Below are 12301 nucleotides of genomic sequence, written 5' to 3' on the forward strand. Positions count from 1 at the left end.
GATGAATGAATCTAAAAAAAAAAGAATGAATCTAGATTATTTTTTCCTCTAAGTGAAAAATTATATATTTTTAATAAGAAATGCACTGTAAATCAGAAGGTATGAGAATATTGAAAGATAAAGAAAAATGCATTTAATCTTATGTCATATCATGAATGATTTCCATTTTATTTTTTTTATAATATTCCAGCAATGAATATGTTTTAGTAAACTTGATTTAACTCATTAATCCATATGGAATCTACTTTGGTGTATTTTTATTTTTGAGAAAGAGGGAGAGACAGAGAGAGAAAGTGTGAGCTCAAGCGGGGGTGGGGGAAGGAGCAGAGGGAGAGAATCTGAAGCAAACTCCCCACTGAGCATGGATCCTGACCTGGGGCTCCATCTCACAACCCTGAGATCATGACCTGAACCAAAATCAAGAGTCAGATGCTTCACCAACTAAGACACCCAGGCACCTCACTTTGCTGTAGTTTTTGAAATGTGAATCTAGGACTGAGAAATGTTCTAAATAGTCAAATTTACTAACCCCATTTATAGACTAACACTTGCTTTCCTTTGTTTTTATTATTCCCTTTATCATTTGTTACATTTATATATCTAATAACTATATCTAATTGAAGTTATTTACACTAATATCTCCACATATTCTTGTGTCGGTATCACACTGCCTTAAAAATAGTAACCTAAATATTATTCCTTTGAGCTACCCATCCTTCCTGCCATAAAGTCAATTTCTTATTTAAAAAATTGGCTTTGTATCATTGATCTGTATTTTCTGAAGAACTTTAGAATCATCTTATGCTGTTCTATTCAGTGTAAAGTGATTGCAGCTGCATTAAACCAAAGTTAATTTAGGAATTACTGATGCCTTTGCAATATTAGTCAATCTAATTAGAAGCATGTTGCAATTCCTTATGAAATCAAGTCTCCCCATTAAACAATTCAATAGAATATAGTTTATTTTTTATATAAGTCCAATACATCTCTTGTTAAGGTTGTTTTCCAAGACAGGATATTCTTTAGTCACTATTATGCATTTCAGTATGTTTCCTAACTGCATACCATTGATTTGTACATTATTTTTGCATAATCTGACATAATATTTGAGTAAGCTACTCAAGTTACTTATAAATTATAGCAGTTAATGGTTGAATCTTTAAAGTTACTGTTAAACAATTATATCATCTGAAAACCATCACCTATTTTCTCTAATACTGCCTTAATTTTGTTTTTATATCTGTATTTCCTAGCATTCTAAAATATATATTTTAAAGTTGTGATAATGAGTTATTTGCTTTTGTCTTCATGAGACTAGTACTTCTAATATTCCATCACTAAACATGATATTGGATCTTGATTGCCAAGAGCATTGGAACTCTCCATCTTATTTAGCAGGAAGCCTCTTATTCCTAGTATTTTAAAAACTATTCCTATTTTTACAAGTTTTCTTAAGGAATTAAGTGCTAGGTTTTATTCACATTTTTAAATTAGGAGATATTCATATCTGTTAAATTATATGATGCAGGCATGCTATTTATTAATAATTTCCAAATATAGTTTTACTTTCCTGGGAACTTGGAACAATTTGTAGTCCTGAGATGTTTTGTTTTCCCTGCTTCTGGACATCTTGAGGCAACCTCCCCTCTCCCTGTCATTCTTATAGATTTGTACTTATGAAGGTAAACTGATAGTTCTTTTTATTTCATATTCATAAAATACAACATACATAGTCAATAGGACTCTAAAGTTGGAGACATAAATCCCTGAAGTTGATGGTTATTGTCACACATACATAATATCTTGCCGTTTTTACATGTCAATTTACAATTCCCAACATTGGGTACATGGAATGAAGGAGGAGGAGGAGGAGGAGGAGGAGGAGGAGGAGGAGGAGGAGGAGCCAGTGACCAAAGATCAGTGTTTGCTCAGGAGAAGGAAGCACTGAGTTCTGTAGCAGCAGCTGTCCCACAAAGAGGAAGACAGTAGCAAGGAAACTAAAGTGGTCCTAGCAAGCATTTTGCCTGGAAGTAAGAAGTCACATTTTGCCAGTTTTTAGGACCCCAAAGATGTAAGTCATTATCCTCTGGTTAATTTTGTGAACCCAAATAAGCTTTCCACATTTCCTTTAGAAGAGATAGAGGGCTTTTCCTATAGCAGTTGAAAAAACTGCTGGAATCTAGGATTCTCTAGAGAGGGGGAAGGACAGGAAGGGGTTTCACTTCATCTCTAACTTCATGTTTCACTCAGCAACCATTATTATAAGCGGTCTAATATCCTAATGCCCTATGGTAATAGTGCTGCTGAAATTAGAAAAGATATAGAACTTTTACAAAAGGATCTAGACCACACAAACACCACAATTATATTATATTTAAAGGGTGTTAAGTGAACAAGAGGCAAATGTTATAAAAAAGTTAAGAGAAGGGGATTGATCATTCCTTCTAGCTATAACAAAACAAAACAAAACAAAACTCAAAACACACACACACACAAACACACAAACCAATTGAAAAGGAGAAGATTGGGATCCCTGGGTGGCTCAGCGGTTTAGTGCCTGCCTTCAGCCTGGGGCATGATCCTGGACTCCCAGGATCGAGTACTGCATCGGGCTCCTTGCATGGAGCCTGCTTCTCCCTCTGCCTATGTCTCTGCCTCTCTCGCTCTCTCTCTCTGTGTCTCTCATGAATAAATAAATAAAATCTTAAAAAAAAAAAGAAATCTGGAAAGATTTGAAGATAAGAGTTTAAAAAAAAAAAAAAAGAAAAGGAGGAGATACCATCCTGGAGGGAAAAGAAGGAGTGGTAGAGTGGACATCTATAAGGGGGAGGGGGGTGTGAACTGAAACTGAACTGATGATAGATCTGTGAAACAGAGTGGGTGAAGATGGAAACCAAAGATGTTACAGAGGTGGAATTGGTCAAACTCGAACAAATGCACAGGGTGGTACAGAGACAAGAGGAGGTGAAGATTCTGAGGTATCTCTCCTGGGAGATCGTCCCCTGGTTCACCCAATTAGGGGAGCAAGGGAACAGTTGAGAATGAATGATACAAAATTGACCATTGACAGAGCAAAGTTAGATTTGCTCCCTGACATTTTTATAAACCTGAGTGGGTGAAGATTGGACAACCAAGGCAAATAGGATTTGAAACAATGTGATATGATTTAGGAGCTAGAGGGACTAAACATGTAACTTAAGTTGATGATATTCCTTCTCTCTTGGAGCATTCTCTCCCATCTATAAACTCATTGAATACATGTCATTCGTTGTGATTGCTTTATATCTAATTATTTGCTGCCTATGATTGTTCTCTCATTTACCCCCTAATATTATTCTTACATCCCAACCATACTGCAAACTCATCACAGACAGGGGACCAGATATCACTTCTTTGCAACTATACAGCAAAGATCTCATAAGGTATTAAATAAATATTATAAGGTAAATAAATACTTATTCAATATTTATTCGGAGACATAATCTAACTGCATTTATCAAGGCATTCCAGCATCTTCCATTTACATGTTACAAAGACAAATAATAGCTTCTGCTAGGGTTTCTCAACCTTGACATTATTGACATCTTGAGGCAAATAATCTTTATTGTAGGGTGGTTTATGCATTATGGATGTTTTATAGCATCCCTGGTTTCTTCTCACCAGATGCCTGAAGTATCTTCGCCTCCCTGTGAAACTGTGACAATAAAAATGTCTCCAGACAGGAACACCTGGGTCATTCAGTTGGTTGGGTATCTGACTCTTGACTTCAGCTTGGGTCATGATCTCAGGGTCCTGTAAGCCCTACATTGGGATCTGTACTGAGGGTGGACCCTGCTTGAGATTCTCTCTCTGTCTCCCTCACCAAACCCTCTTGTGCTCATTCTGTCTCTTTAAAAAAAAAGAGTCTCCAGACATTGCAAATGTCCTCTGGAGGTAGGATGACCAACTGTCCCAATTTGTCTGGGACTGAGGGAGTTCCGGAGACACAAGACTTTGATTTTTAAAACTGGAAAAGTCTTGGGATAACCAGGATGAGGTGACCACCCTATTTGGGGGCCCAAATTACCCTGGTTAGGGGCCATTGGCCTGTGGGAACAAAGATCTATCTATCTATACATTCTAAAAAATGCAAGTACTATCATGGAGGTACACATTTAATGTTCTTGTCATCCAAAGAGGAAAATACTAATTTTCAATGAAATAGGAGGGATTGGGAAAGACTTTATGGAAAAAAAAACACACACACATATTTAGTGGTGCTTAAAAGCTTTAGAAGGTTTTATTTAACAGGTGAAGATAAACAATCCAGCTGGAAGAAACTTTGCAAGCAAATGGATGAGAAGATATTAGACACATCTCAGAATGAGTGAGTTAGTATGGGGAGTATGAGCAGAGGGCAGGAAGGTGAATTGCAAAGTAAGATTACAAAGATAGGATGGAGTCAGGCTTGGAAGGCTTTGAGTCTTAAATAACAAGAAGAACCAAAATAAATAACACATATATATTACATACAATATGCCAGCAATTGTTTTGCACACTTTAGTGCAAATCTTAACTCACTTAATCTGCACAACTATAAGTGTGGGCAGTATTATTATGGCCACTTTACCAGTGAAGGAGCTGATGGACAAAGAGAGGATAGTTGGCTTCCTTGAGACCAGGAAGCAAGCCATAGGATAGTTAGAATTAAACTTGCTCTATCTGACTCCTGATTTTCATGCTGTTAACTGTCACATTCTCCTGCTTTCCGGCTAATGCTGGGAATTCATTAGATCTGATTGGCAGAGTGACAAGCACAATTATGAATATTAAAGTCTGGTTCAGATGATTCTATATGTATGGCTGGTGACAGTAAAATATGAAGAATATATGCACCACTCTTTTCTTCCTCCATTGTAACTCTCCACCATCCCTACTGCATCCATGCAATTTTGAATAAAAGCCATAACATGATGAGTTTACAGTCTGAATCTACTGGGCAGTGGAAACACTCAATTCCACCAGCTAAATAATTTTAGTGTCAGGGTAGTACTTAGTGAATGCAATGTGCTCATGAGAGACAGAGCCAATCTTTTGATCAGCAAAGGCCAAGAGTTTAGAAAAAGAGGAAAAAGGGAAGCTTAAGTGCCATGGAAATATTGAAACAAAACCAAACTTATTCGAAGCTAGCAGTAATTAATTGTTTCATAGCTGGTAATAATTCCTGAAGAAAAGTAGGAGATGCATCATTACTTGCCTTGGAACGGATGCTCTTTAGATTTGGATAAAGGGTAGAAAATAAGGAAACAAATCTGCTATGATCCCTAGGGGAGGGTTTGGATAACATATCTTTCTATTTTTAACCTGGATGTCCCAATAAAATGGCCTTTGATACTCCCATCTCTTCAATCTAAACTTTTCCACAGGAACCCTGCCCCTTATCTCATTCCTGATAATTTATTAATAAGCCACCATATAAAAAATGTTCCTTAATAAAACACCCAGGCATTGTGGACTGCTTAATGTAGTTAATTTAAGTAGAGCAACTGAGATTCATGTAGATAGCCATATTAGATTAGGGAGAGATTAGCATCACTCTTGCTGTTTGCTTAAGAATGCAGCTGAATATGCTGTTCTTTGCAGTGCTGATTTCACATGAGCATTTTTGAACACTTGTCCTGAATTTGATTGCAATAATATGGACAAGAGGTTTCTAGAAACCAAATTAAAATGGTCTTAGATGGAATCCAGAAAGAATTCTTGTCTCTTTCTCTCTCTTCATTCTTCTCATACCCACTCACTCTAAACCTCCTACCATCTTCTGGTATAGGTCTAGGCTGGAGTATGGCTGGCTAATTTGTTGGGACATTTCTAAAAAATTAACTTCATTTTTTCCATGTGAAAAAATACAAACAGGAGAACAAACTGATATTTTACACACACACACACACACACACACACACACATACACGCACACACACACCCCAAAGTTCATTGAACTAGTTAGAGGCAGAACAACATTGAATTGCTACTTTTTTGTTAAACATGGTACTAGAACCATTGGAATCATATTCCTTTCTCAAGCAGAAAATATCATGAATATTCACTATTGCTTAGAATAAATAAAAATATTATTTTCTTTAGAGTAAAGCCTACAAAGTGTTTCAGATCCATGGAAATTATATGAATATTTTTCATACACCATATCCATATTCTGCAAATCCATCTTGTCTTCTATTATCTTCCTATTTTCTATGTCTTAGAAGGACAAGGGCAAAGCAGTGGTCTGAAGTAAATGCTTACCTTTTCTTTGCTTGTCACCAATTCTAATGGCAATTAAAAAACATAACAAGCAAAATCAACTGGCATAATGTACAATGTAAGCAAATAATGCATTTTGCTAAAAGTATGACTAAACAACAAAGCAGAGCTTAACAAACCTGACTCATTTCTTAAGGGTTCCATATTCAATCTAATTTGCATAGTTGGTATTTGGCAACTTCACTGTCTTATTTCCCAAATTCAATAATGTTGCCAGACTGGCAGCTTTGCAATAGCTAAGGGAAAGATGATATGCCTATACTTTAGTTTTCCTTTTTCTATGTAGCAAATTCAACTGTTAAACCAATTATCATCTCCTAAGAAAAAAATATGAACGTCAGCTTGAATAATTGGTTAATAGCTGAGTGAATCAGCGGGACTTGTATACTCTTAGGCATAATTTCCTTGAGAAAAAGTAACAAAGACTAAAGAAGACACTAACAAATAAACTGATTCAGAAACTGACAGCCATGGGGAGAAGGAGGCCACAGCTCATCCATGATAGGTGTCTTTTGTGGGAATCATTCCTACTGTCCAAGCTTACCTTCTCCCATCATGGTGTCTTCCTTTTTAGTTTCTTGTGATCTTGGGTGTTTGGATGACATGTGAATATGATTCTTTTGATCATTAGTCTTGAATTCAGAAATATCTTCACTTTTTACTTCTAAATTAATGAGAAAAAATGTGAATGTTTCTTGTTTTTTAGAATAAGACATTTTTATTCGTAAACAGGTCCTAAGTGTTAAGGCGTTTCTTTTCTATGCCTCAACAAAATGACTGTGATATACACACACACTAAAATGCATGTAATGTATTCAGAGCTTAAGGAATAATGAAATACAATCTCATATACTTACCGGCAACTTTGAGGTATCATACTGAACTACACAACAGCCATCATATATGGCTACTGAACACTTGAAAAGTGACTAGTTCAAAAAGTGACTTGCTCTTTTAACTTCTTTTATACTTTTATAAGTATAAAATATGCACTTGATTTTGAAAAACTGTAAAATATCTAGTATTTTTATATTTATTCTATGTTGAAATAAATTTTGATATATTAGGTTAAGAAGATACTAGAAAATTACATCATGTGCCTCACAGTTCATATTATGCTTTCACTGGATTGAGGTGGTATGGATTGTTACAATGCTCTTTTTAACTCTTTTTATTTTGAATTAATGATAGATTCACAAGTTGCAAAGAAATATATAAGGAGAAGTCATGCACCCCCATTCAGCCTCCTCCACTGGTAACAAACTATATAACCGTAGTATGATATCAAGACCAAGACATTGACATTGGAACAATCCATAGAGCTCATGCAGTTGTGTGATTTGATTGAAGACTCCTACTTTTGACCAAAGGGATGTTTTATATTCTATTCATTTATTTATTAAATATCATAATCAAAAATATATATACATTACTCATGCCAGGAACTGTTTAGGCAATGGAAAGACAATGAGTAAGAAAGACTCAGTCCCTGCTCTCACAGAGCTTTTATTCTGCTTTGGAGGGCAGACAATAAAAATTGTAAATGTAATTTCAAATGATGCCAGGCCATGGCATATGATAATTTTTCTCATGGAAAAGCACTTTAGTGACTGAGTTTAGTTAAAATAGCTGATTTTAGGGGTGCCTGGGTAGCTCAGTAGGTTAAGTGTGTGCCTTCAACTCAGGTCATGATCCTGGAGTTCCCAGATGAGCCCCATATCAGGCTCCCTGCTCAGTGGGAAGTCTGCTTCTCCTTGTGCCCCTCTGGCCACGCCCCCTCCTACTCTCTCTCACTCACTCACTCTCTTACATAAATAAATACAATCTTTAAAAAAATAGAAATAATAAAATAGTTGATTTTTTCACAGAACACCATTTTTATGTTGAAAGAACTTGGAAGAACAAAAGACAGATTCTGGTTATTCAAACTTGGATATTTGGTAGATTTTTTAAAGTGAATGACCAGCCTGTAACTTCTATGAAACAACTGACAATATTTACTGCCAGTGATAAAATTCAAGCTCTCATGGCAAATTTAGAATTTTGGACAGCTTACGTTTTGCAGATACCTAATTATTAAAGTTTAACAAATGCAGTTTTTAAAAAATTATACTGTGAGATATGTCAGTATTTGGAAGATTTTTATAACTCAGTGATACAATATTTTCCAAATGGCTAAAGCATAATGTTTCAAAATCACACATAGATAAATCTCCACTCAAAGAACATGACAGATTAGTAGTTTTTCCTGTAACCAAGTACAAAAAGTACATCGAGATGTACCTTTCAGTAACTATCTCTTGGCCAGTTTGGGTGCAGTATCAAAGAAGATTACCCACAATTAACTGTGAAGTCTATTAAAATACTCTTCCCCTTCTATTATGTATCTGTGTGCTGCTGAATTTTCCTCATATACTTCAGCCAAAAAACAATACGTTGCAGCAAATGTAATGCAGAAGCTGCTAGGTGAATCCAGCTTATTTTTTGATTCATGAGACACAGAGAGAGGCAGAGACACCAGCAGAAGGAGAAGAAGGCTCCATGCAGGGGAGCCCGATATGGGACTCCATCCCAGGACCTTGGGATCAGGACCTGAGCCAAAGGCAGATGCTCAACCACTGAGCCACTCAGGGGCCTCTCAATTTGTTTTAATATTCCCAAATTGTCAAACACATGAGCACATACTCCTTGTATGAGAGATGAGGTGAATGGCATGCTTGAAAGTACAAGATGAATAAATTCTTTAAAAATGTTAAAAAAATGTCAATTCTTAAGGCAGACATTAAAGAGTTTTATACAAATGGCATTATTTTCATTATATATATTGAAAACATAATTTTTAAATGTAATAATGTTAATTATGTTAACATGCATGTATTATTGTTATTTTAAGGTGAATAGATTTTACATTTGCTCTTTTAACTTCTTATTTGGAAATACTAATCTATGAACACACATTGACAAAAATTCTTTTTGGGTTTTTAATAATTACTGAAAGTGGAATAAGGTCCCCAGATCAAAATTTTGTATACTGCTGACATAGACCATACAGCTGAATCAGAGAACTCTGTTTCCCATGAGATGTCCCCATGAGATGGGGAATGATACTTTTTATTCTAAAGTAATGAATGCTAATTATAGAAAATTGAAAAACACAGAAAGATATAAAGAAGAAAATACAAATTACTCATACAGAACTGATTACTTTACCATTTTTTCATAAAGTGCTTCCTGATCTCTTTACATTTTTGTAAAGAAAATTAGGAGTCTGCATCCAGTCAGGAAAGTATGTGAATCTAATATAGAGAAATGTGTCCACAGATACTGAAAAGTTGAAAGAGCAAAAAAAGAGGATAGTGAAGTAATGATATGTTAGTAACTGCAGGAAGAAGCTTCCTCTGTAACTAGGGAACAAAAGTGAAGAGATGGGGTGAGCAGAGCTTAGTGGGAAGTCCCTCCATTGCTGATACACATACCTATAAAATGGAGGAAAAGAAATAAATAGGGTATTTCACAGAGTCACATGAAATTAAAACTTATGAAAGATCTTTGCTTTCAAACCAGAAAGCAACACATGCATTTGCGTGCACACACACACACACACACACACACACATTTAGATTTAAAAGCAAAGACCAAAACCTGCATTCAACAAATCACAGGTGACAACCCAGAATGAAATCCCATTCTTCTTGAGAAAGACAGTTTTCCCAGCCCCATCAAGACAGGGAGAGAAGAGGGATATCATGCTGATACTTTGTTCAAAATAAAGAATGCATCTCCTGGAGCTTCCCTTCCTCAACATCTGTCAGAAACCCAAGCTTGGTGAATCTTCTATTTGTGGTACCATGCTTCTCCCTCTTTCTTTTATTTATTTTGATTTTCTCTCTTTGCTTCACCTCATTTGTACTCATGCTTGCTTATCACTTTGGTTTCCTAGCATCTCCTAATATCACAAGTGTTTCAGCCCCCCATTTATTTGGGTGGAGTAAGTGATTTTCCACTACCTGGTCTGCCTTCCTATCTCCCTCACTTCTGTTTTCTATGTAGAAAGATAAAAAGAAGCTTCTTTTAGGGGATCCCTGGATGGCTCAGCAGTTTAGCGCCTGCCTTTGGCCCAGGGCGTGATCCTGTCCCGCATCAGGCTCCCTGCGTGGAGCCTGCTTCTCCCTCTGCCTGTCTCTCTCTCTCTCTCTCTCTCTCTCTCTCTCTCTCTCTCTCTCTCTCTCATAAATAAATAAATAAATAAATAAATAAATAAATAAATAAATAAAATCTTAAAAAAAAAAAGAAGCTTCTTTTCCAGAACTCCTTTCCCTCAGTGTTCTCTATGTCTCCAGCCTAAAAGAAATTATTTGCTTCTGGGAGAATGTCCAAGAATATAGTTTTCATGCTCCTAGAGGGAAAAAACCCACCAAGCATTCTCTTCCTTCTTCTGATTCCCTTCCCCTTGATTCTTAAACATACTTTTTGGAGGATTATCTAGGCAGTAGAACATAGTGGGATCTGGAGCCAAACTGTCTAGCTTTTTCCTGATTATGCGACCTTGGGCAAGTTACTTGACCTTACTGTGCATCATGCTCCACCTCCATAACACAGACATAATATTTGATACCTACTTCATAGAGTTTTTGTGAACACTAAATAAATCCATGCATATAAAGTACTTACTACCTGGTCCATAGTGAATATTCAATCAATATGAGCTTTCACTATTATTGCTATTATTATTTAAGGCTAGGTAATCTTTGACCCTACTGTATGCATTGAATAATTTGGTTCCATGTGGTTTAATATGTTGCACTTTCATAAAAATTTCTCTTTGGGGGAAGAAAAAGAAATGTTAGTATATTATACATGATGACATTTCCCCACCAATATTTTCATTCTAAAAACAAAATCTACATACTTCTGCTTTTGCTTTTCCTAAACCAACAGCACACCAGACAGCATAGAGCCAGCCATGAGGCCACTGAGCATAGGGAAACAGCCGAGATGATGATTGACTTCTCTGATGGAGCCGCAGGTAAGACAGTGAATGACCTTGATCGAGCTGTAAAATTGGCCCCTATTAAAAAAAACAATAATAACATATTAATAAGATAAAAGATGCTGATATAATAAAAACATGTTGGAAGAGATATGTTTACAACAATATCTTCCACTTAGTAGGTTCAACAAATATTTATTGAATTAAGCGATTAAATGAATCAAAAATAAATCCAAAATTTGTATTTCTGAAGAACAACAAGAATCCAATTCCAACAATAACATGCAATTGTTCTTTCCAATTCTGTCCATTATTGATGGGGCACTCTTCCAATTCTCTCCTTTTATTCTCAGACTTACCTTTTTCCACCAATGCAAAATTTCAATTTCACTCTTATGTTCCACTAATTAGAACAGAAATGCTCTCAGCTCCAGAATGTGTGAAACTACTTGCTCTAATGTATGTATCCTATTTAAAAAATGGCATGTAACACATCAAAACAGGGTAACAGAGACTCCTACCATAGAGCCAGGAGATTTGCTAATGTTCATGAGAATTTTGTTACCTGAAAAACTAGGAGTAGAGTAGTGGCAAATAGATAAAGCCATTCTGGTCATGATGGTGGAGCAAAGTGGACAAGTTCCTTTAGAGATGGGATCTTTCTAAGAATTCATCTCAAATTCTTTAATAGTCTGAAGAATTTCATTCTCACTCCATTATTATTTTTGAACTAAAGCATACAAAATCTGGGGCACCTAAGTGGCTCAGTCGGCTCAGGTCATGATCCAGGGGTCCTGGGATTGAGTCCCTGCTGAGCAGGGAGCCTGCTTCTCCCTCTTCCTCTGCTGCTCTTCCTGCTTGTGCTTTATTTAAAATAAATAAAATCTTAAAAATAAATAACACATACAAAATCTAAAAATATAAAAATAAAAGCATGCTTATGTGCACAAAATTGGTACACAAATATTTATAGCACCTCTATTTGTAATCACTCAAACCAGTAAACAACCC

At 36.0% G+C, this 12301-nt stretch overlaps 1 protein-coding gene across 1 annotated transcript in view; it reads right to left on the minus strand.

Moving 5' to 3' along the window:
- PKHD1 (PKHD1 ciliary IPT domain containing fibrocystin/polyductin) overlaps positions 1-12301 on the minus strand; it is a 459739-nt gene that overhangs the window by 13427 nt on the left and 434011 nt on the right. Inside the window, 2 exon segments of the mRNA XM_055330173.1 lie at positions 6845-6964; positions 11210-11368. Coding sequence (XP_055186148.1) covers positions 6845-6964; positions 11210-11368 — 279 coding nt within the window.

Source organism: Nyctereutes procyonoides, unplaced genomic scaffold (assembly GCF_905146905.1).
Source record: "Nyctereutes procyonoides isolate TBG_1078 unplaced genomic scaffold, NYPRO_anot_genome, whole genome shotgun sequence".
In the NCBI taxonomy this organism is placed as follows: domain Eukaryota; kingdom Metazoa; phylum Chordata; class Mammalia; order Carnivora; family Canidae; genus Nyctereutes; species Nyctereutes procyonoides.